General features: G+C 51.4%; 3 protein-coding genes across 4 annotated transcripts; 1 reads left to right on the forward strand and 2 right to left on the reverse strand.

The window, feature by feature from the left end:
• Positions 1-1,044: 1,044 nt before the first annotated feature.
• On the forward strand, positions 1,045-2,054 carry IL17B (interleukin 17B). The gene is given in 2 exon segments (XM_064458125.1): positions 1,045-1,382; positions 1,525-2,054. Coding segments are annotated over 2 exon segments (588 nt in total). The 5' UTR covers positions 1,045-1,050; the 3' UTR covers positions 1,781-2,054.
• Positions 2,055-2,910: 856 nt separating this feature from the next.
• Positions 2,911-6,335, reverse strand: PCYOX1L (prenylcysteine oxidase 1 like). The gene is made up of 6 exons (XM_064459020.1): positions 6,159-6,335; positions 5,536-5,742; positions 4,890-5,064; positions 4,589-4,800; positions 4,350-4,490; positions 2,911-3,744 (listed from the first exon to the last, which is right to left on the reverse strand). Exons 1-6 carry the CDS (start codon positions 6,253-6,255, stop codon positions 3,086-3,088), a joined length of 1,491 nt encoding a protein of 496 aa, XP_064315090.1. The 5' UTR covers positions 6,256-6,335; the 3' UTR covers positions 2,911-3,085.
• A 3,951-nt stretch (positions 6,336-10,286) lies between these two features.
• On the reverse strand, positions 10,287-23,957 carry GRPEL2 (GrpE like 2, mitochondrial). 2 transcript variants are annotated; one of them, XR_010374219.1, is made up of 5 exons: positions 23,751-23,957; positions 18,280-18,448; positions 17,332-17,413; positions 14,059-14,514; positions 10,287-12,572 (listed from the first exon to the last, which is right to left on the reverse strand). XR_010374219.1 is itself a non-coding variant. In XM_064459022.1 (4 exons), the coding sequence occupies exons 1-4, from the start codon at positions 23,807-23,809 to the stop codon at positions 14,159-14,161; spliced, it is 666 nt and encodes a 221-aa protein (XP_064315092.1). In that variant the 5' UTR covers positions 23,810-23,957; the 3' UTR covers positions 10,287-14,158. The 2 variants fall into 2 exon arrangements, 1 of the variants encoding a protein (XP_064315092.1); XM_064459022.1 differs by having other exon boundaries at positions 10,287-14,514.
• Positions 23,958-24,793: the final 836 nt, after the last annotated feature.

Genomic DNA, 24,793 nt, shown 5'->3' on the forward strand with positions numbered 1-24,793 from the left:
CAGGACAGCGGCCGGCAGCCCCTCCACACCGATGGAGCGGGCTCCAAACCTGGTAGGTGACTGCACGGCAGGTCGGGGCTCACTCCTTGTTTTCCTTCTTTAATATAATTATTTGCATGCTTGTTTACTGGTGGCTACCAGGGTTTGTTTGCTTTGGAGATACATGCTGTAGCCTGCCAAGCCCATCGCCCCCACGCCTGGTGCAGTGAGGATGTAACAGCCTCAGAGAGCAATGCTGTGGCAGTCCAACCGGGCAGTCCGGCACCAGAGAGAGAAACCAGCTGCAGCCAAGCAGTCCCTGCCCTGGGGCACTGCACACCCATGGGAAGCGCTGCGGGATGGCAGGCAGGGTGCGGGGCTGCCTGCAGCCGGCTGCAGGGACACGAATAGCAGGGAGCAGGACTACAGAAAGCAACTTTGTTTGCCACTGGGCAGCCTGCCGCGTGTCAGCACACGGGAGCTCGGCCCTGCGAGGCCGGAGGGAGAAGGAAAGGAAAAAGCATCTTTCTTTCTCTCTCGCTGTCCCTGGAGCACAGAGGAAGGGAGGGAGAGGAGGGTTTGGATAAAGATTGCATTATTGACTGCCTCATCTCCAAAACTCCTTTTAAACTAGAGGCTGCCCAGGTACAGCCTGAGCTGAGGGCATACCCGTCCCTTCCAGCACACAGCTGCCTCAGGGTGGGGAAGGGACCGGGCACAGCTCAGGAAGCACGGGCAGGGGCACTTTGGGCAATGCAAATTGCCAGCTGCAACCAGGGCAAGGGGCTTTACAGCCACACACATCAGTGGAGGCTTGGGCTAGGGGCTCACCACAACTGTGTGGCCACCACCCCTGTAGACTGCCCTCACATGCTTCCATGGGTCTTACTGGCAGGCCAGTGTTGCCCTTTGGGGGTTGCATGTGCCACCCCAAAGTCAGTGTGATCCTGCCATCACCTGGTGTCCTATGGGAGGTGGGACAGTTCCCCTTCCACACCAGCCCTTCGGCCCGAGCAGCCACACACCACCCTCCTTCCTCCTCAGCTCCTCCTCTGCATCTTCACCTTTGCCATGGTCCTGGTACCTGAAGCGAAGGACCAAAACAAGGCAGCGAAAGGGAGGAGAAGGGGCATGGCACGGTCCCCCACGGCCACCCCTGCCCTGGCCTGGGCCCCAGACGACCTCTATACCTCCATGACAGACTACGAGCACAGCATCCAGGACATGGTCCACCAGCTGAGGAACGGCTCTGAGCCGGGAGACACTAAGTGCCAGGTCAACCTGAGGCTCTGGAGGTCCAACCGGAGGAGCCTGTCTCCCTGGGCCTACAGGTGAGCTTGGGACTGGGACCTCGGGCTCTGTGCTGACAGGAGCTGCAGCAGCCACGGCTCTGGCATCATGGGGCTGCAGTGACTGCTGGGGGGTGTGATGTGATGCAGCACTCCGTTTCACCCCACAGCAGCATTGCCCTGCCCAGCCCCAGATACCCACCACCCCCTCATCTCACCACCTCTTCAGCCTCGCCTTGCTTTCCCTCTCCTCCAGCATAAACCATGACGCAATGCGGATCCCAGCAGACATCCCTGAGGCCCAATGCCTCTGCATCGGCTGCATCAACCCCTTCACGATGCAGGAGGACCGTACCATGGCTAGCATTCCCATCTACAGCCGGCTGCCTGTCCGCCGGCTGCTCTGCCATGTGCCGGGCGAGGTAGGGCACAAGCCCTCTGGGAAGAAGTGTCACAAGAAGTACCAGACAGTTATGGAGACCATTGCTGTGGGCTGCACCTGCATCTTCTGAGGTTGCAGAACTAACCCCTGCAGCCACGCGTGAGCATCTAACCAGCTTGCTCTTGCTTCCCGAGCTTGCCCAGCCCTCTGGGAGACAGTCACTCAGCTGAGCGTCAGGGTGAAGAGAGCCCTTGTGCAAGGCGATGGCAGCTCCAAGATTACCCCAAAATCCCCCTGCAGACTCCATCAGCCTCAGCCCAAACAGCCACTTTGGGAACACCCAGCGTGGGGGCAGCCCCTTAAAGTCCTGCAGCTGGCCTCGTAGAGAGAGACTGCCCAGAGCCCCCTCACCTCCAGGGGGAGCTCAGCAGGGCAGGCTCAGGGAGAGAGGAGGGCAGCTGGCCCCGGACCCTTCCAGCTGGACAGCATCAGACCTCCTCCCTGCCCAAAGTCCCCATTTGCCTTCATTCCTTCCATCAGTGCAACAGCTCCAGGAGCTCTCAGTCCTCCCACAAGCTCCTCTGTGCTGGGCCAGGCAGCCCGGGGAATGGGGAAAATGGAGGGTGCTTTGGGCAGCTTCTGAGGTACTCAATAAAGTGCATTGCTGGCCCCTGTCTGAGCCGCCCTCTCCTTGGCCTGTTGTGCTGCCCCTCCACCCCGCCTGCCCAGGGGTGGATGCTGCCCGGCCTTCTCCCAGCAAAGCTCTTCTGCCCCCAAAACACAGCAGAGCCCCATGCCTGGGGAAGCCCAGATGCCCCTGGAAACAGGGAGCACCTGGCAGCAGGAACCTCTCCCTGCAGGCCAGGACCTGCAATAGCCCACCCTGCATGCCCATCCCCAGGGTACCAGGCCAGTGAGCGAGGCTAGGATCCATGCACACATGGCATGGGAGAGGCCATGGAACCTCCAACCCCAGCCAGGGCCAGTCCTGCCACCGAGCCTCCCAGGGGCAAAGCCAGCAAGGTGAGAGAGACACAGTGGGAGCCAGGCAGCTTGCTGGGATCAGGACCCTGTTTCTGCCCAGGGCCAGCACTCATCTGCTGCTGATGCCAGCCAGCCTCGTCCTTGAAAGCCCCCCTAGGTCCCTCCAAAAACGAGATGCACAGTGACCTTTTTTCATAGGAAAAGGCACAGGCTCCTTGCAGCAGAGCCTGGGGAAAAGGAACAGGGAACCTGAAGCACATGGCACAGACACGCAGCAACACTGGGCAGGGTCTGTATTCCCGAAGGCAAAGTATGTTCAAGTCATCTGGGATACGGCCCATCCCCTCTTTCTCGTCTTTCTCAACCCCAAACCCCCTGGTGTCCCCAAGGCAATAAATACTCCCCAGGCTACCACACACAGAAGCTCCTGGCCCACTGCCTCCCCTGGGCATCACAGCTCGGTCTTCACCTTGTGCATCAAGTCCTTCTGGTCGATTTTATCCAGGTCCTGATGCCAGCGGTTGTAAGCCAGCAGGGCCACATTTTTGGCCGCCACCGCTATCATCTCCATGGAGCTGGCCACCCACTCCACGCCACTGAGGTAGAAGAGGTTTTCATGGAGCACGATGGGTGGGAGAGACTTGGTGGCATCATAGCGGGGATATGCCTGCCACTCTGTCACCTGCACGGAGTAGTAAGACCTGAAGAGGGTCTTCAGCTGCTGCTTGTCCAGTGGCTCCTGGGAGAGGACACGCCACACCGCAGCCTCCTGGGGCTGCTTGCGGCGGAAAGCTGCTGAGATGTTGACAGGACAGATGTTGTCCATTGCATTGAAGAAGAGGTTGGGGGTGTCAGTGGTGAGGATGCTGGCAAAGGGGAAGAGCTTGGGGTCAGGGAAGCCAAAGTAGGAAGAGTTGAGGTAGCCATGCACCACAGAGGTGACAGAGGGCTGGAAGGCTCCGGGGAAGTTGGTGATGGGTGGTTCAAAGTTCTCAAAGGTGAAGTTGCTCCTGCTGGGGTGCAGGGGAGTTGTCACAACCACGATGTCATAGAAAGCTGAGCCCTGGCCTTCGCTGCTTTCATAGTGCACCTGGTAGAGGGCTCTCCCCTCTGAAAAGAGATGGTGGAGAGTTAGGAGTAGCCCTGAACCCCAGGTGGTACTGCCCTGGCCCCTTTTTTTCTAGCATGGCCTCCATCCCCTGGTTTTCCAGTACACACCAGTGCTGGACCATAGCATCTGATGGTTATGGATGAGTTGCTGATGCTTTAGGGCAGCAGAAAGAAGATTTTATCAAGCCTGTGGGAGAGAGTTTCCGGAGAAGCCCAGCCTAGTGGGGCAAGGAGGACTGGAGCAGCACAGCCTACCCCCTAAGCCCCAGCTTACCAGCCCTTTTGTTGTGCTGGATGGGCGAGCAAGCCTGCAACAAGGATGGTGCCATAGGAGAGACCTGAGTGACCTCATGAGGGAGAGAGGGGAACTTGAGGGCCGACACCTGTACAGCAGGGTCCCCACTGGATCAGACAAGGGGAGGAGACGGATAGATCCCTGCCCCCTCACACAAATGCTTTACCAGGACCAGGATGCTCTCTAGCCTCCCAATGCCCTCTCTCTGCCCCAGCATCCCCATGCTGCCACCACCAACCTCCTCCCCTAGTACACCCAGATCCACGCCCAGGCTGGCAGCGCCCAGAGCAGACCCCATGCCCAGACTCACCCGAGCTGTGCAGAGAGACACCCGTCACCCTGGCTGGGATGACGCTGGCTTTGCTCAGCTTCAGCAGACCTGAACACACCAGCTTGTTGCCTCCTTCCACTGCCCAGGTGCTGCCCTGGGCCCCCACCAGCGACATGGCTCCTGGCAAGAGAAGGAGTAGGGTGGCTCAACAGCCTGCCCACGGAGGGGATGCTGGGAAGGATAGTCACACAGGGAGGAGAGAGGGTCCCTGGTTTCACCTGCGAAGGCGGGCACCAGCACTGACTGCCCATAGCTGGAGCGCAAGACGGCCGCGACGACATCGTCTATGAAGCGTTGCGTGACTCCCACCTCCAGCAAGGACTCAGCCACTGATCGCTGCGTCATGTTGACGAAGGTGTCACCCCCCAGTGAGCGCAGCAGCTCCTCCAGGCTGGAGAAGGCGTAGCCATGTGCCTGGTACTTGTAGATCCTGGAGGGTACAGGAGTACAGGGTGCCTTGTGATGCCTCAGTGCCAGGCAAGACTCCCTGTGTCCCCCCAGCCCTGCAGGCTTTCCTACCTCATGAACTTCTCCATCACCTCCTCCACCCACATCTGCAGGCGCAGGAAGCTGATGCCATAGTGCCACCAGAGTCGGAAGAGGTTGAGCAGGTACCAGTCGGTCTCCTCCAGAACGAAGTGCTCCCCACTGAATATGGCACTCTTCCCGGCCACCTCACGCCGGTGCTTGAGGCCTGTGGGGAGCAGAGGGACCCTGCCAGGCCGGCACGCCACCCTGGAGCTGACTGCCCGCTGGGAAAGGCCGGTGCCAAATGCCACCGCAGGGGGGATGTGGGCAAAGATGCTCTTGGAGGAGCACCAGGGAATGTGAGACCCCAGGGCACTGGGACCCCAGCCAGACCCTATATGTTGAGGCATCCTATGGAGTTGACATGCTGCTGGCTGACACAAACTGGTTGTATTTTGTGAAGCACCCTCCCATGCACTAATTCCACCAGGACCCCTCACCCTGCTGCTCTGCTGGGCTGCCCCATCGCTTTCTCTTCCAGGGCACAATAGGGCTGGGGTGCAAGGACAGCGAGGGGGTCACTGCATGTTCCCCGGGGTGCTGAGGTGGACTGGAAGCAGCCCTCCCCACGACACCAAGGTGCTGCCCCCCAGCTCAGGGAGGGAGGCCATGCAAGCTCTGGGGTACCCACGCTCACCAAGGATCTTGACGAAGTCCTGCATGTGGAGGCTAAGGGCGTGGATGGAGGCTCCCCTGCTCTCGTACTGCTGCTTGTTGACGGTGACGGTGGCCAGGCGGCCACCCACGCCCGCCAGCTCGTACACGTCCAGCTGCACCTGCGGCCCGAAGTGCTGCTGCAGGAAGTAGGTGGCGGCCGAGCCGCCTAGCCCTGCGCCCACCACGGCTGCCGGCAAAGAGAGGCGAGGGCGGCCGGGTCAGCAGCTCGCCCCGAGAGAGCAGGGGGCACCGCTGCCCCCCCACCCAGACCCCCGGGTTCCCAGGCCGCGGGGAGGGAAGGGGCTGGCGCCGCCTGCGAGGGTGGGGATGCAGCAGGGATGCCGGGGAGGAGCAGCGGGGAGGCCGGGGGGTTGCTGGGGGGATGCCGGAGGGGTTCAGCGGGAGAGCTGGGTGGATGCGGGGGAATGCCGGAGGCGCAGCGGGGAGGCCGGGGAGATGCACCGCAGCACGCCCCGCTCCCGCCACGGACGGGTGCCGGAGCTCCCCTCTCCCACCCCCGGAGGCAGGCAGGCAGGCAGGGAGGAGGCCGGGTGCCCGGGATGGGCGCCCCCTCCCCACCCCTTACCGCCTCCCCCCTCCTACCGATGCTGCGCGGCGGGGCGCGGGCGGCGGCGGCGGCGGGCGCGGCCAGGAGGGCAGCGAGGGCCGGCAGAAGCAGGGCGGCGGGCGGCGGGGCCATGGCGGGGCCGGGGACGGCGGCGCGGAGAGCGGCTCCGGGGAGCCCCGGCCCGCAGGCCCGGCCCCGCCCCGCCCCGCCCCGCCCGGCACTGCGAGCCCTGGGCCGGCGGCGGGGCAGGGGGGAGCAGAGCGGGCTTTCCTCCCGCAGAGCCCGAGGGATGGAGGCGGCCTGGCACCGCTCCCCGGCTCCGGGGAGGGGGTGCAGGGGCAGCACCGGGCTCACCGGGGCTAGAGCAGCGGTACAACAGCAGGCCTTGTGATAACGAGGCCCTGCAGAGAGATCTAGGCAAACGGGGAGGCTTGGCAATCACCAACTGTATGAAGTTTAATAAGGGCAAGTGCCGGAGTTTGCACCCGGGGCACGGCAACCCTGGATATACATACAGGCTGGGGAACGAGAGGCTGCAGAGCAGCTCCGCAGGGGGGGACCTGGGGGTTCTGGTCAACGGCAAGTTGAACATGAGCCAACTGTGTGCCCTGGCAGCCAGGCGGGCCAACCGTGTCCTGCTGCATTGCAGCTGTCTGAGGGAGGGGATTGTCCCGCTCTGCTCCGCGCTGGTGCGGCCTCACCTCGAGTGCTGTGTGCAGGTTTGGGCACCACAGTACATTAAGGATATAAAGCTACGAGAGAGTGTCCAGAGGAGGCCCACGAAGTTGGTGAAGGGTTTAGAGGGGAAGCTGTATGAGGAGCAGCTAAAGCCACTTGGTTTGTTCAGCCTGGAGAAGAGGAGACTGAGGGCAGACCTCATCGAGGTCTACAGCTTCCTCACAAGGGGAGGAGGAGGGGCAGGCGCTGATCTTTTCCCTCTGGTGACCAATGACAGGACCCAAGGGAATGGCAGGAAGATGTGCCGGGGGAGGTTTAGGTTGGATATTAGGAAAAGGTTCTTCACCCAGAGGGTGGTGGAGCCCTGGAACAGGCTCCCCAGGGAGGTATCATGGCACCAAGCCTGGCAATATTCAAGAAGCACTTGGACAATGCCCTCAGAGACATGGTGTGAATCTGGGGTTGTCCTGTGCAGGGACAGGAGTTGGACTCGATGATCCTTGAATGTCCCTTCCAACTCAGGGCATTCTATGATTCTATGAACTTGTGTCCCAGCACTCATCCTCAGGGGATGACACTGGGGCTCAGAGGAGACCCTCAACATCTGAAAGTGCTGCCTGCAGCACATGGACAACCACAGGCACGGCCACAGCAAGGATCCTTACCGCCGTCTGTTCCCCACACGCTGGCTGTGCATCCACCAGGACACTCAGCAGCATCCCACTCACCATCAACACAATGGTGAACCAAAGGCCCAAAAGCAGGAGCTTGCCCCTGGCACCACCTCTGTCCCACCACAAGCGTGCTGAGAGTTGCGCTGTAGGGCAGTACTTGGGCCAAGCTGTTGCCAAAGCATGTTTTCCGTGTGCTCAGTTCACACATGGGGAAAAAGCATTGGTGCTCAGTACTAGTCTGAGGGGAGGAGGCTGGATCCCACATGGCTTATGCATCAGCAAGGGCATTTCAAGCTTTTGCTTGCACATTCTGCCCTGGGCAAAACAAGGTGCCTGACGGCAAACAGCTTGTGTCATGGGGATCCTGCCTGGGAAAGCCTGCTGCTGCTCGGATTACAAAGGATAGCAAAGACTGAGCAAAAACTCTAGACCAGGTAGGACATGTCATTACAGACCCAGAGCCTGCTGTAGCCCAGGGCTGGCTCTGTACCAAGTGACAAAGTTTAGAGATTCCATCGTTTGAACTTTGTCTCAGGAGAAACACAAGACAAGCACAGGCTCCTACCTTTTCCCCACCCAGGAGCTGCTTCAGAGCGCCTGCATGGGGGAGCATGTGCAACCGAGAAACTCAGACATGAATGTTTTGGGGGGTCATAGACAAAAACTACCATTGTTCAGCTCACCCAAGTCCTTACGATGGGCAGTTATCAACCACCAGGACAGGGAGACGTTCCCAAAGCAGCTTGAAACACAGCACACATACCTTTGCAGCATGCCTCAGGTTTTAACAGACTCTTACTTTACTGACCTGATTTCACCGTGGCTGTGGGTGACAAGAAATCTGGCTATACACGCAGCAAAGCTCCAAAGAGTCTGGGTCAGTACCTCTCCTGGTACAGGAGTGATAGACCATGTCCTGCCTGCAGGCATTCTGCAATACTGTGCCATAAGCAAAATTCTCTTCCCCTTGCTCACAAGCTCCTGCTTTCCTGCAGGTGGAGGTGGCTGTGGTTTGAAAACTCCCAACTCTCTCTGTTGCTGCAGAGAAAAACCAGCAGAGTCAGAAATTACTAGCACAGCAGCAGGCAGCAGTATTTCCTCATCTAGTCTGGTTAGTGAACACCAAGTAACACCCACACCTTTTAGGCAGAATGCGGAAGAGCCCCTACCATGGGACATGGCCTCTGTGCTCACAAGGGGACTCTGCTGGCAGATCTTTAGCACAGAAATAGAGATCTCACCCCATAAAGGCCATTTGTAAATGGTCCTTTGTGAAGGCTTTTTTTCTAGTGAGAAGTGCCCAGATGCATTCAGAGCCACAGGAGAACATGGCGAGTGAGGCCCACTGAAGTGGCACCAAGGGCTACAAGACTAAGGCAAACCAGGGACAGAGGCCCAGCTATTTTTGCAGAGGACACGCGAAGGGAGGATGCAACCTGTTGCGATCACACCCCTACAGAGAAAGCCTGTTCTTCTCTCCACCGCATCCCTGAAATCATAACCTGCCTGTGGATACTTCAAGTGTTCATACAGGCTGTCCATTGAGCCATCCTTAACTGAGCTGCCGTACAGCATGCCTGCTACAACACACTGCACACAAAAGGGGAAAATGTCATGAAGTGAAGCTGTGAGAGAACAGTAGCAAAAATAAAACCAGATGTCAAGATTTCAACTGTTAGCAGAGTTCTGCAAAATGAACCACCACCAATGGCCAGTGGACAGCCGTTATCTACATGATGGTCCATGAATGGACTTATTAGGAACAAATGCACATGTGGGCACAGAAGTACCAGAGAACACCACACCTGGGCAGCTAATTAGTGCAGCAATCCCTGACAACTCAACTGCATGAAGAAAGATGACACGCACACACAGGCATGCGTTTCTCAGAGGCCACCCAAGGGACTGTTAACATGTTCAAAGTGCTCGAAGGCCATGGACTACAGCCCTTAGTTTAGGCATTTGGATCAGGAATAGTGAGAAAACTTTCAATCATAAAATCACTAACATTGAAAAAGACTTGTAGGATCATTAAGTCCAACTGTCAACCCAACACCACCAGGCCTCCTAAACCATGTCCCAGAGTGCCACGTCTACACATTTTTTGAGCACCTCCAGGGATGGTGACTCCACCACCTCTCTGGGCAGCCTGTGCCAATGCCTGACCCCTATTTCAGTAAAGACATTTTTCCTAATATCCAATCTAAACCTCCCCTGACGCAGCTTGAGGCCATTTCCTCTCATTCTATCACTAGTAACTTGGGAGAAGAGCCCAACACCCACCTCACTACAACCTCCTTTCAGGTAATTGTAGAGCGATAAGGTCTCCCCTCAGCCTCCTCTTCTCCAGGCTAAACAACCCCAGCTCCCTCAGCCGCTCCTCATAACACTTGTGCTCCAGACCCTTCACAAGCTTTGTTGCCCTTTTCTAGATGTGCTCCAGCACCTCAATGTACTTGTACAGACAGGCCCAAAACTGAACACAGCATTTGCGGTGCGGCCCCACCTGCGCCGAGTACAGGGGCACAATCCCTGCCCTGCTCCTGCCGGCCACACTATTCCTGATACAAGCCAGGATGCTGTTGGCCTTCTTGGCCATCTGGGCACACTGCTGGCTCAGCAGTGCTGATTCAGCCGGTGCTGGTGCTGGTTTAGCCGGCTGTCAACCAGCACATCCAGGTCCTTTTCCACTGGGCAGCTCTCCAGCCACTCTTCCCCAAGCCTGTAACATAAATCCACAGCCCCACCTGATTAAAGTGGCAGTCAGAATGAGCAGCAGTTTGGGGCAGGGAAAAAAGAAAAAGAAGCAACTGCAATTCTTTTTTTTATTATTAGCAAATGGACAGTATCTGGACATCTAAAGGAAATCAGCCCTTTCCAACATTAACTCAAATGTCGTTGTCATTTACTTGCACCACTCCCACACCTTAGTCTTTGTCTTTCACACAGCCAGAACCTTTGGGTAAACAAAGAGCAAAGAAACAAAATAAAAATTACAATGTATACAGGCTTCCTACCAACTAAATGGACTTTGATTTTTGGAGATTAGCGATGCTTTGTTCATTTGACTTCGCAAGTAATATCAAAACATCTCAAGTTTTAAAATAAAAAAATACTACAATATTCACATATAAAACTTAAATATATTTGTTTAAAAATTAAAGGATTGCTAATAGCTATTGATTTATCACAGCTGTCTCTTTCAACAGAAGCTCTGCTGATGAAGCACTGAGAATTTAAAGTTCACAAAGTGACATTCACATTCTATGCTGCTCCTGGGCAGAGTTAAGATGCTGCCACGCTTGTGAGACGGCGCCGCTGGAGACTCGTCCGGGAGTTCAACTGAAACATGTCCCACTGACAGGGTAAGGCAAGGCCACAGAACAAGGCAAATGCCCTTGTTCAGTGGGGCTGCCCACTTCCCAAGAGCAGAAATGCAGGTCCTCACATCACCATCACATGCACATCCTATCTAGCTGTCTGCATTCCCAGCTCCAGCTCTTCAGTTCATGGCTGGGCAAATGGAGTGGAAATGACTAAGAGGTACGTGACACTCCCCTCCCCTCTGCAATTCCGTCCCTGCTAACATACTCCTGTGTTTTATTAAATAGTCATTGAATAAAGTGACTGGAGAGAAAAAGGTCATGGGTCCGTCTCCTCCCTGGTGTAACTCTGCAGAGCGCACTGGAACCACACCAGTGGGGGTTCTGCCCCACCACGCTGAGCGTGCAAGCTTTACACAAACAGGGCAGACAAAGGAGCAAGAATCTACAATGGATAAATTCAATCCACCCTTACGCAATCTCATCCACAATAAGAGAGATCATTAAGTGTGCTTGAAAGGCAAGAGAATCAAATTTTGCCTAACAAATCTGGATTCTGTGATGGAATCCAGGTTTGGTTACTTCGTTTTCATGTCACCATTCAAAGGAAGCAGAAACTAGGACAAACAACAGCTACAGTATTTATCTCTTTGGTAACTTCTGTAAAAGAGTCTCAAAGCAACAGGTACATCTTACAGTAATCATCATAAAAGCCCGACAAGATCCTGTAAAAATTCAATAGACTGAAAAAACTGGGGCATGAACAGGAAAAATAGCTTGCTCAAACTTAAATGGGGCCTGTGGGAGGATGAGAAAGACTGCACAGGAACTGGACCCCTCAGATTCCTGCTCTAGCCACACAACAGCGCCTCAGTGAAAGCAGATCCCAGATACACAAGCTGAATCAATAACCTCTTAATACAGACAGAAGGTCTGGAGCGCGTTTCAGGGTATTTCTTTAAGGCAAAACATGGGTGCATACTAGCTGAGGAGACAAGCAGGCTTGGCAACTAGTCCGAAGGTGGACGAAGTACATGTACTATACTTTCACACTCAAGTGGCGCTGTGGGTCAGTTTAAAGAGGATCTGGATCCCTCACTTCCAGGATGTCACACACTACTTTTAAATCTGGCTCAGGTAGGTCGCAGCCTTTCTTATGACAGAAAACTCCCTGCTGTGTAAAATGCCTTCCCTTTTGTTTAGTACCTTATAAATTAAGTTGCACATTCAAAGTTAGTTTCTACAACCTGCTCTGCCCTCAGACTGCAGAAAGACTCAGCTGATACAGCAGCGGCCGAAGAGGCAGCAGGGAACCCAACCGCTCCTTCCAGCTGAAGATGCCGTTTCCTCAGAACAGGCTGCAGACAGGCTTGAGACAGCAAGACTTGCATTGCCATGTTTCATATTTTACCTGTTCTTTGTCTTGAGCAACAGCATAACCTGGTGACCCAGTCAGCATGCAGACCAACAAAACAATGACCAAGAAGTCCTGTATGTCTCTGAAATTTCCAATAACGTGATAAAAAAAGAGCACTGAACAAGAGACTTGTCCAAAGTGATCTAATGCTGCCATGAAGGTACCGAGTCACCCACATACAGCTGTCGCAAAAGCAGCTGGCACGGAGCATATTAGAAAAGTGCACCTTCCTTAAGTTTCTGGAATGACAACCAACTAGCTGCACATAGTCTCCCCAGATGAAAGACTCTCGATAGCTGCTAATTGAAGGCTGCGGTAATCTTGAAGTCCACCAGAAAAGTATTATGCAACTGAAGCCTGCAAAGGAATGGGAGAAGAATAAGCTTTCCTCTGAACCAGTGATGTCATCCACCATAAGTAAAGAGTTTTTGGAAGTGGATCTCAACACTGTCAGGCCACGGATCCAATTCCAGAAAGTGAAATGGCAAGAATTAACAGATCAGTAAGAAACAACCTGAAAACAACCATTCCTGCCCTGGTTTTGCATAGTGCAGGTCATAGGCTGGTTTATATAAGTTTTCTGTCATTATACTGCTTGCTGCTCTGTAAAGGGTTAAATTCTGATCTTACTCGGTGACTGTACCCTTTCAGCTGAGATAAATGGACTCCCAGGCAAAAGGACCACAGGGAAATACATATGCCATGCTGTGAAAACAACATGCCTCTAAGAGGATGGCTTGAGGTCAGCTTTCGCTTCCTCAGCCTTCTGCTTCTCTTGCTTTCTTGTCACCGCTATGAAAATTGGTTCAAGGGCACTTGGGACTTTTAGTAGAAAAGATTTTTCTCCTTGCGTCAAAACCCAAAAGATTTAATCTTTACTATGACTATGCAAAAGTAGAATCTAAATGTCATCTAGAAGCTAGTGTGATCTGAGTACCATTATTGGAGAGCTGAGAATATAAAACAGTTCAGATTTCCTGCTTAAGGGCATGTCTCCATTTTGCCAGCAGCTGCAAGGAAGAGCATATAGTCTATCATGTTTGAGAGCTGCACAATTACCCATCCGGGAAGAGAGATGTCTCTCCTCTAAAACAGACTTTTTAGCTGGAGAAAGAGAGATTTGAGAACAGTTTTCTGGCTCCACCAAGAACCGCTACTCCCTGTTTTACCCTTGGATACAAGGGGGCAAGCTGAAGTTTTACCTGGAGAACAAATATTAACACGTTAGAGTCTGACCTAACAACAGAATTCTCTTAAAACTTCATCCCTATTCAACTGTAGTACGACAGAATTTCATTAATTCGGGATTGTTTTCCTGAAGTGACATGAGAAGAAGCTGCCCCTAAATGTCATTTCAAGTGATCCCCAACAGAGGGGCCTGGGGACAAGGGAAGACACCAAAACCAGCCTGATAATACTACTCAGCCATTTGGACTTTTCCTCTTCCGAGTGCTTTGCAAAGAAAAAGCCTTACCACATCCCTGTGAGGTAGGTCAATACGTATTATTATATTCCCTTAACACAGATATGGAAACTGAGGCAGAGAAGTTACTTTCCTGAAGGCCACTGCAGGAATCTGTCTCAGAGTTGGAACCAGGAGACAAGATTCCTTAACTCTCAGAGAACTTCCCTTTCTCTCCCCTATCTCCCCTCTTCCCCATGCAAGTCTTAATGGAGAAATGAGCAACAGAGAGAGGGGCTACAGTGCCACGTTTCTGGCAAATAGCAGGACTCCTAGTACTACTCCACACACCCCAAAAAGGATTATTAAATATACAAGTACCTTAGAATTAATGGCAAAATGACTGCACACATTATAAAGAAGCCAACGTACAATACAAACCTAGCTCAATAAATAAGCAAAGACATGCAGCTGCAGTTGTGACTGGGTGCTGATGGTCCTCGGCTCAGTAAGGTCCCAGATGCCGACAGGGAAGCCCATGTCATTCCTGTGATTCTACTGCCACGCCGACGAGTGCGTGTCTGATAGTGCGACCGTGGAGTTTGTAGCCATCCTGAGTCACCAGTGCTATCGTGCCCGGCTGCATTCCCTCAGCTGGTACGTGGCAGACTATTTCATGGTCATAAGGATCATATTTGCCACCAACAGGGTTCATCTTCTGAAGGCCATGTTTGGCAAATACACTTTGCAATTTAGCCTCTATGAGAGAGAGGCCTTCATAGATTTTCTTCAGGGTTGGATTTGGATTACTAGGCTCCGCTTCTTCTGCGGCACTCTCGGCAGTCTTCTCCAAGATATCTGCTACCTCCACGAGGTCCCTGCAGAAACTCTGGATCCCTACAGGCACAAAGAAGCAAGAAGTAAACAAAGGGGAGTTTACAGAACGTACAGAGCTACAGCACCAATGACAAGCACGAAGTCAGAGCAATTTGAAAGCACCTTTAAAGCTCCTGATTGATTTAAGCTCTTACTTTAGTGAGAGCACACAGTGTCTTCTGTATCCTGTAGCCAAAGCTTTATCATTACATGGGTTTTAATTGAAAGACTCCCCAAATCCAGGTATATGCAGGAAAGGTACATCTATACACATCAACACAGATACACAGAAAGATAGCAAGTATACCTGACGAAGAAGAGCATTAGTGTTTCACTCCAAAAACTTCTTGCAACTAAGACATGTCATTCAGGACTCTGTTCCACACCCTCTCGTGCAGTCACAGAATCACAGAATGGCAGGGATTGGAAGGGACCTCTGGAGATCATCTTGTCCAACCCCCCTGCTTGAGCAGGCACACCTAGAGCAAGGGGCACAGGAACGCATCCAGGCGGGTTTTGAATGTTTCCAGGGAAGGAGACTCCACAGCCTCTCTGGGCAGCCTGTGCCACTGCTCCGTTACCCTCACAGTAAAGAAGTTTTTTCTCATGTTTAGCTGGAACTTCCAGTGCTCCAACTTGTGCCCATTGCCCCTTGTCCGGTCATTGGGCACCACTGACAAGAGTCTAGTCCCATCATCCTGACACCCACCCTTCAGATATGATAGGTATTGATGAGATTCCCCCCTCAGTCTTCTCCAGGCTGAACAAACCCAGGTCTCTCAGCCTTTCCTCATAAGGGAGATGCTCCAGTCCCCTGATCATCTCAGCAGCTCTCCACTGGACTGGCTCAAGCAGTTCCCTGTCCTTCTTTAATTGGGGGGCCCAGAACAGGACACAGCACTCCAAATGTGGTCTCACTAGGGCAGAGTAGAGGGGGAGGATAACCTCTCTTTACCTGCTGGCCACACTCCTTTTAATGCACCCCAGGATACTGTTGGCCTTCTTGGCCACAAGGGCACAGTACTGGCTCACAGGGTCAGCTTGTTGTCCACCAGCACTGCAAGGTCCTTCTCAACAGAGCCGCTTTCCAGTAGTTCAGCCCCCAGCCTGTACTGGTGCATGGGGTTGTTCCTCCCCAGGTGCAGAACCTTGCACTTGCAAGTCCCACAGACATAAATGTTCTGCCAAGCAACTCACACAAATACCCATGCACACAGGGAACAAATGCAATGGGGGAAAGTAAAAATAACGCATGACCATTCAAAAGTACATCCGCTATTTTATGTGTAAGTTAAAACTGTTGTGGAAAGACTGGACAAAATGGTTCTTGGGTTGGTGACCAAAAGTCATGCAGTCTTCTTCATTAGGAAAACGGGTTTAGACCAGATGCATTTCCAGAAGTGGTGTATTACACAGTGCAGAAATTTCAGGAAAACCAGCCTCCCTCAGTGATGTAGGTTGCATAACTTACTGGAAAGACACATTAGGAAAATGGAGAAAGAGAAACAAGAGCTTGGTGCTGTCTATACCTGTACATATGTGTTTAAACACGCACAGAATGAAGAAGCATTAAGGAGAAGCAACAAAGGAGCAGGCAAAAGCAGACCAACTACCAACCATGCCACAGAATCATAGAATCATTTAGGTTGGCAGAGACCTTTAACATCATCGAGTCCAACCATAAACCCAACACTGCCAAGTCCTCCACTAAACCAGGTCCCTAAGCACCACATCTGCACGTCTTTTAAATACCTCCAAGGATGGTGACTCTACCACTTCCCTGGGCAGCCTGTTCCAGTGCTTGACAACCCTTTCAGTGAAGAAGTATTTCCTAATATCCAATCTAAACCTCCCCTGGCGCAACTTGAGGCTGTTTCCTCTTGTCCTATTGCTTGTTACCTGGGAAAAGAGCCCAACACCCACCTCACTATAACCTCCTTTCAGGCTTTCCTCTTGCAGCAGAGTCTGTTTTAATGCTCTACAGACCCCCATGCCTCACTCCACGAGCAACTTCTAATGAAGAACCTCATTTTCCTTCAAATCTGAAGCATGCTACATATAAAATTCAAAGAGCTCAAAAAAAATCATTTCAAAACCAACTGTGGCGATTATCCCAGAACTCAACAGCCATTTTACAGCACAACAGATAGAATGGTAAGAAGAATACAGCAGCTCTAATTTCAAAGCTACTGGAACTAACAAAAAACCTTCTGAGAGTCATGCAGTGTGGAGAATGTGTTTTTCATTCTCAGAGATGGTGCTGGCAGAGTGCAATGATTAAACAGCAGTTTCTTTGCCCATCACCTGCCCCCATTGCCAAAGCTACAAATCCAGCTCAATTCACTGATGCTAAAGTATTTATTATATAAAGTTTTAAACAACATCTGACATAGGAACTGAAAACCTTTGTCCCAGGCAGAATCTACCTCCTAAAAGCTAGAGCAGAAGAGAAGAGCCTGTTAATACATTAAAGGAAATCACAACCTGATGGCACGGTTAAGAGTATAAAATACACCCTGCCAGAGCCAATTCACAGCATACAGAAGGACTTGTAATTTCAACCAAGTCAGTGGAACTACACTCAATTGCATCAAGACTATTTTATTAGAAAAAGATCACAAAACAGTCACTGAGATAAACCTGACAGGACACAGCTACTGGACATACAGAAAAAGTAGCAAGTAAGCCCAGACACCAACTGTCCAGGCCTAACTTCATGCTTTATAATGAACAAGGGCAGGACGAGGGGAGGGAAAAGCTGTTGATCAGCTTTTTATGCTCAGACAGGCAGGCAGGCCAGCCACTGCAGTAAACACAGCTCTGCCTCACTTTCCTTACCAAAGAGCTTGGCATCTTCCACAAACTTCTGCGTTCTCCTCCGGACATTCTCAGAATCTGCCAAAGCTTTCCGGTATCGCTCCTGTAACCACAATAGCAAGGGGAGACATCAAGCACAGAGGTAAACCCCACTTCCTGACAAGTTGGCAATCCCTTAGAAACGCCTTAAAAAGAGCCCACTTCACATCAGAATGTCATGCTGGGCTCCTGTGTTTTCATTACATACAGACCCAAGTCCCTCTCCTACTGATTAATCAGCACAACCACAACTCCCTCAGAAGACCCAAATGAAGGCCAGAAGCATTCAGGGCGCAGCTCAGTTGAACACCGCACTGTCAGGCTGTTGCTTTTTGCATGACTCACTGCAGCTATTGAGGCTCTCCTTTCCCTAGCAGGCAGGTTGGCGGTCTCAGCAACAGGCCTACAACCAGCTGATTTATCGCTTGGTGCAGTAGTACTCTCAGGGCGATGATCTCCAGAACTGCCTGCCCAGTGCTGTGGTATCTAATCCTCTCCTTAGTCACATCTGTTCTTCAAAGTCCCTATAACATCATCCCTACCATTTCTACCACATACAGCTGTCACTAAAGAGGACTTTCCTTCTCAGACAATCTGGCTCCGGTGTGACACAGTACGTGACACAGGACGAAGATACTGCCATTCCATCCCTCTGTACAATGCTGTGAAATTGACCAGACCAACTCCAACATATGGTCTGCCTGCCAGAATCACACTATCAGTGTCTTGCTCCTAGGTATGACTGACAGATGATGTTTCTGGGGAAGGGAGTCTGTACTTTCACAGTGCACCCTCTCACACTTGACAGCTGCTCTGAAGGCTGCCACAGCACAGTGGTGTTGGTGCATGTTATAGGGCTTATGGAAAAAGGTAGGGCTGAGAGAGAGTCAAGGGGACTAAATTAATAAATGCCATGAGCAGCATACTCACAGTTAAATCCCGTACTTGTTCTTCCAATTTGATAGCTTTGTGCTGTAGGGCACAGTCAGAAAGGGGATGCTTGGGCTCATCATGGGGATCTTCTGGGCCACACTCATCTCCTGTACTTCGCTGCTGAGCTGCAGTGCTGAAACCACATGGGGACCTCCTGAAATACAAACTAGTGACAAAGAAGGAAAGTTAAGTAACAACAGGGTCAAAAAGAGAATTCAAGTTTAGTGTCATTACTAAAAGCAGGCTCACTTAAAAAAGGTACACAGGATTCTAGATGAAATTTTAGTTCTTTTCAGAAAATATGGACAACTAGCACAGAACCACAGAGAGATGTTTTGAAAATTTCTTTATTTTGGACTCACACGCCACTGCAGATGCTGTACACCACTTCTTTGACATACCTTGAAAAGAACCACATTTTCACAGGAAAACAAGTTACGCATTGCATTTTTGCTGACCTCCCGGTACAAGTGGTCAATATTGGATGACAAACTTCAGAAACATTTTTGCAAGATAGTCTTGAAAAGGAGGCAGGTGGTATAAAGCTGTTTCTAGTTATTAAAAAAAAAAGCAAACACCACAAAAAACCCAACCAACACAAATGTTCTGAGCAAAATTCACTAAGACCTACAAACCCGTGGCACTTAGTAAGACAGGCAGGCAGAGCCTAGCCTGCTACTTAAGACGGCACAGTGTCTGCAAAAGGGCAAGTCACACCAGGGGAATGGTTGTGGATTTCTGTGGAGCAATTCAACAAGCAAGGAAAGACACACATATTTTGAACCACTGGCTAACAGAGGATCCAGTTCTCGGATGCTCTGACCTATTTGTTCTCCTGGGTGCAAACAGATGTAGTATTTGGTGTATTCAGTTCTTTTCCTATTGAATGAAGGGGAGGAGAGTTTGAACCTTTTGCCAATCAGTTCTTCTTACAAAGCAGCAAATGTTAGGCTGTACCCAGCTGTTTCGTCCACTGCACAAAGAATGAGTAAGAAACCAAAGAGAACTGTCAGAGACACAACCAAGTTGTGCACAGCCCAAATATTCTGAGGCCTTCTGCCAGGGCCTTCACAGCACTATCAGCTGGGTTTGGAAAAGGGACCGAACATGCCAACCAAGTATTGTCCGTAACGTTCTCCAACAGTTCTAAGCATTTCAGCTATTCTACTAGTAATGAAAAAGTCCCAAAGGCAAAAAAACCAAAACAAGCCCAAGCCTCAAGTGCTGAAGCCTACCTTATCTCCAATGACTTTTTCACACCAAATACACATTTCAACTAAAAAGTGGTTTGCCAGTGGTTTGCATTGGTACATCAGGTGGAGCTCACCCAGGAGGCTGACTCCACAACTTGCACATGAAATGAAACAACCAAAGTGTCAGATAATTGGATTCAGCTGTATAAACACTGCCTAGGTGCTCAGCAGCTTATTCTTTACTGTAACAATCTCACACGTTTCCCAAAAACCAGATAATAGAAGCCTGGCTGAAAACAGTTTGGTCAGAAGAAGATGAAAGCCAGCATGCTAGACACTTTGAAAAATAAAGAAAATATGTTTCACTTAATTCTGTTCTTTTTCAGAAAGCCCTTCACCTGCAGCAACACTGCTGTCACTCCAAGAGCAAAACAAAGACTTCACTCCTCCTACACCACCCGCTTTTACAAACTGACCTAGACAGGACCTGCTCCTGCCAGCACAAGGCCAAAGCCACAGCCCAGCTCCCTCTCACACCTTACACCAGGAACAGAGTCTTGCAGAGGAAGGTTGATTTACTCCCAGACCAGCTCCATTCAGGAAACATTTTAGCATGCGCTTAACAAGGAATGGTGTGTCCTTTTTTGGGAACACCTGGGCTCTTCCTCTGAGAAGGGCCTTCAACATCCCCTTTAATAGAGGGGTTTTGCATATTCTCAGTGCACATCTACCGAGTGAAACGCAGCATAGCACAGAAATCACTGCACTGGCACCGACTCAAACTTCTGTATTGATACAGCACAATTCAACACTGCACAGAGATGCTAATTTAGGCCCCAGAACTAATATAGCTGAATTCATGTTACCAGGTGCACCATTAAGCTTTCTTTACTTTTCAGCAAGGCTGTATTGTTCAGGTACAATGTCACAGGAGTGCACAGCTTTTGTTTCTGGGTCTACCAAATCAGTCATGCAACATCAGTGCTGTTCAGCAATCCACCTAAGCTGAGCTTGAAGTGGCAACTGGAAGGAACAGGTTTGCTCCCCTTGTTCCAGTACTGGAGCTGTGCAGAATGACGGTTCAGGGAGTTAAACCAGCTGAAAGCTAACCCTACCAAACAAAAAGACTTTTCTGTCTGTGTCCCTGAATAGGTTTGCTGACAGATCAGATGAGTGCAAGTGCCAGTACAAAAGAGAAGACAAACATGTGAAGCCTGGTGAGGGAGGATGTGGGGAAGGGAAGAGGTGTCCCCCTTTGGGTGGCAGCCAGGGCTTCGACCGGCTCAGCACCACTACCAGAGTACAGTTTGAGAGACCTGTATCTGCCCAAAGACCACCAAACATCTCCTACCACTCCCTGCCTAGCAGACCAGATGTTCCCTCATTTTATTGTTAACACAAGGTTGCCTCAAGTCCCACAACACTAATGACAAGTTTCCTTTTCCCACCTGAAGACATTTGCACAGAAAATTTTTCATGAAGTGGGTACTAAAAACATAATCTGTATGTCAAACTGCTCCTTTTCAAACACATCACCTGCGAAATACAAGTTGGAAAGTGCTTTTGGTACATATGCTTGCTCTGGAGTAGCACGTTCCGTTCCTCACAGTAATCTTTGAAGAACCAGGTGAGGGGCTGGCACCAGGCTCCTTCAAAAAGCTGTCCAGCCGTTGCGGTGCTGGGTTCCAGGAATTCCCACGTAGCAGAAACACCGCACCCCCGCTGCATTTTAACCCTGGCTGTAGAAAGATCTGTTTGGGGCACAAGACCCCAAAATCTTGAATGATTTTTAAGACGCTTGTCACATTCATGTTGTTGACTGATTAACATAACACTTTTTCAAAGTTATAAAAAGTGGACTAAACCGGAGGTGGGGACAGAGAAGGACCCCTTCAACAATGCTTTGAAATCAATCCATGAAGCTTTTAACAACTATAAAGCTTTCTTTGTAAATAAAAGGTGTGTCTGTGGCAAGCACCAGCTATAAGAGTTGTCCTTTATCAACTCACAGTTCACTTAAAGAGCTGCAGGGACGGAAATGAGCCATGCTACAGATGATCCAAAGAACCTGAAACGCAGGTGAGAAAGCAGCCTTGCTAGGCACCTCACAGATTAGACTCCTGTATCTTAAAAAAGCTGTACAAATTAGTTAACTCTTTTGCATCCAAGAAGCGAAGGTTAGTGAGTCATTTCCCTCTAAAAGTGATTTACACTCTACAAATGGGTGTGTTTCAGTGTGTAGGAGGAGAGGGGAATGAACAAGCTGGTGCCTCGGCTACTGGGACCTGCCTACGTGAAGCAGAGAGCTGCCAGCATGGACTCCTTTCTCCAGTTTGTGAAACCAAGCCAAGCTCCCCCGTGCAGTGAAATGCCCTGGGTACCACGTGCTGTTCAGACAAGCCTGCTTTAAAAGTTGCAGGCGAGAAGCATAGGCTGACTCCAACAGGAATTCTTAAGATGAACTATTATGCAGAATTGAAAATGCTGCTCAATTTACTCCTCCTCCAGGATGAAAGAAATACTCCACTAAAAAGGGCAAGTGCTATTTACAGTCTGTCCATTGCAATGTGCTCCATCATCTAAACACAGTCGTGATCACAGCTGCCCTAAAAATAGGCAGAAATCCCACTGGAGGAAGTTGACACATCCTGAAGTGACAGACATGTGGAAGCCCCAGAGTGTGCGAAGGGATTATACAACTAAGCTGATGATACAAAAAGATTTACAAACTGATGTCACAAAAAGCCAGACAGATAGAAGTAGCAGAGAAGCTGATTGTATCCTTATGGTTTAAGCCAGCTGATCTTAAAGACTAGAATTTAAAATTATGAGAACAGGTTCATGAGAACAGGTCTCTCCAGTCACAACAATGGTATCACATCTTTCTGGAGCACAGGCACCACACCCATGGTTCCAAACAGACTCTGTCCTGTTCCCTCTGAACACAAGAGTCCTACCTCATCTCTCCTTAAACACTCCCTCCTCCTCCTCCTCCCAAATCAGCATGACAAAGCATGCAAGTGCTGGGACACACAGAAACATCTGCCTTAGCGTTTTAGGTCAGATGAGTGTGCTTTGGACAGAAATCTCCTAATTCCCCCAATTACTGCGCTCTGTTTCATCAGGGAGCCACACCAGAGGTTAATACCGTCCAGATTCCTCTTTGATGAAACTGGAGAACAAGCTTGTGCAGTGCACCTTAGGGCAGGGGGGGCTGTAAACTGGCCGGTAGGTTCCCAGGCTACAGCTAGCCCGGGGTAAGAAGTCCCCAAGATGTGTACAGCGTGGGTGTCTGTGCCTCACCACCCACCGCTTTGCTGCTGGCTACAGCGTGGGGACAGCCACAGGGAACTTGCACACAAGGAAGAGTTTCAGCCAACGGTAGGTTCTAGCGATCCTCCAGGCAGGAAGGCTGCTCAGCTCCCATCGGACAAAGTCACCTATTCCCAGTTTGGGCACATTTTGACAGGGGCAAAGCAGTTTTCACACATACAAGAATATATGAAAGTGGAAGGACCTTCAGACACACATCTTTATATTTAGCCTCACAGTTGCTTCTATTATGTGCTGCAGGATTATTTTATTGCATTTAAATAGTGTTTTGGGTTTGGGTGGTTTTTTTAAGAGAAAACCCTCTAGGATAAACTAACGTGCATTTCGACTTTTTTCCTTTTCACCCACCCACATTTCACTGAAATAAACAAAGCACCTGTTATGGATTTCACTTTTATAAGCCATATTCCACAACGTCCAAAAATGTGGCTGGACACCATTTCTGTCAACACAATTAGACGGATCCTCTCGCCTCAACCATCCAAAAGAGGCTGAAAGTACAGGTGCCGCATCGCTACCAAAAACAAAACCCGAGGAGTACATTAAACATATAGTTCAGGAATAAACGGTTCGGATGAGGAAGGAGAGAGACAGAAATCATCCGTGGATACAGGTAACGGCAGGAAACAGCGTCACGACGTGACTTACTGACCGCAGAAACGCTTTTCCCTAAAAACGAAAATGCATTTTTCCTCAGAACGCCACCTTTCCAGGAAAACGCGTGCTTACTGATAGCCCATTTCTGCCCTAGGCCCTCCAGGGAGCGCGGGGCCGGCGGCCAGCCTGCCCCCCGCCGGGGCACGTCGCCCCTCCGGCGGGGCCCGGCGGCGGGCCCGGGACGCTGCCACGTCCCGCACCGAGCCCGCCGCGGGAGGGGGGGGCGCGGCCCAGGGCCGCCGTTCGCGGCTGGGGCGGGGGAACGACCCGGCCGCCCTCACCTACCTGCCGCGCCACGGCACGCCGAGGACGGTCCCGAAGCGCCGCAGGGAGCGGGCGGCCATCGCCCTACAGACAGACAGACCGACGGAGGGAGGGCCGCACGGACGGACGGGGGCGAACGACGCGCCGGCGCCGCTCGCCAACTACAGCTCCCAGCAACCCCTGCGCGGCCCGCGAGCCCCGGCGGGCGGGGCGGCGGGACCGGGCTGGGGACGAGGACCGGTCCCTGCTCATGGCGGGTAGTAACGCGGCAGGCCACACCTCTTGTTCAATACTGAGAGAGGCTGGGGCCAGCAGGCAGGTCTGGAGTGGAGGAAATGGTGTTTCTTACTTCATGGTGAAAAAAACATTAAAAAAACCAAAACCGGCAAACTCAAAACCTTGGCCGGGTGTGCCTTTTAACTGAGGACTAACTCCACGAGGGGCCCTACAGAAAAAGTGAGGAGGGTTTCTTTGTCAGGGAGTGCAGTGATAGGATGAGGGATAATGGTTTTAAACAGAAGGTAGATTTAGATTAGATGTTAGGGAGAAATTCTTCACTGTGAGGGTAGTGAGGCACCGGGACAGGTTGCCCAGAGAAGTTTGGGTGCCCCACCCCTGGCAGTGTACAAAGTCAGGTTGGATGGGGCTTTGAGCAGCCTGGCCTAGTGGAAGGTGTCCCTGCCCGTGGCAGGGAGTTGGAACTAGATGATCCTTATGGTCCCTTCCAGCTCAAGCCATTCTATGACTCCATGATATGCTTTCACGGGCTATGGTGGTCCAGCTCCATTTCTCCCTGGATGAAGAACCAGTGCAGGGCCCTCATTTCTTTAGTGAGAGAGGTGACACTTTGAGGAGAGGGTTTTTACTCATTTCTAAAGTGAAATGGGATGGTGTGGCTCCAGGTTCCAGAGGAGACAGAAGCAGTGACAACCAGAACAGGGAAGCTGTAACTGAGAAGAGGACGAGTACGGCCAGGAACAGAGCTTTCCTGCATCTCATCCCTGGGAGGTGGGGAGCCCATCCAGCCTGGGCAGCAGGTAGCTAAGGTCGTGGCAGTGAGCTAA

This window comes from Phalacrocorax carbo, chromosome 8 (assembly GCF_963921805.1).
Source record: "Phalacrocorax carbo chromosome 8, bPhaCar2.1, whole genome shotgun sequence".
NCBI classification, from domain to species: domain Eukaryota; kingdom Metazoa; phylum Chordata; class Aves; order Suliformes; family Phalacrocoracidae; genus Phalacrocorax; species Phalacrocorax carbo.

Bases quoted from the DNA above. Each gene is read 5' to 3' on its own strand.
- PCYOX1L (XM_064459020.1), bottom strand. From the start codon at position 6,255: ATGGCCCCGCCGCCCGCCGCCCTGCTTCTGCCGGCCCTCGCTGCCCTC. The intron at 5,065-5,535 runs GTGAGCGTGGGT...TGCTCCCCACAG, and splicing joins GGACTTCGTCAAGATCCTTG to GCCTCAAGCACCGGCGTGAG. The intron at 3,745-4,349 runs GTGAGTCTGGGC...ATCTCTTTTCAG, and splicing joins TGTCTCTCTGCACAGCTCGG to AGGGGAGAGCCCTCTACCAG.
- GRPEL2 (XM_064459022.1), bottom strand. From the start codon at position 23,809: ATGGCCGCCCGCTCCCTGCGGCGCTTCGGGACCGTCCTCGGCGTGCCG. The intron at 18,449-23,750 runs GTAGGTGAGGGC...CTTTGTCACTAG, and splicing joins GGCGTGCCGTGGCGCGGCAG to TTTGTATTTCAGGAGGTCCC. The intron at 14,515-17,331 runs GTAAGGAAAGTG...TTGTGCCTGTAG, and splicing joins GGAAGATGCCAAGCTCTTTG to GGATCCAGAGTTTCTGCAGG.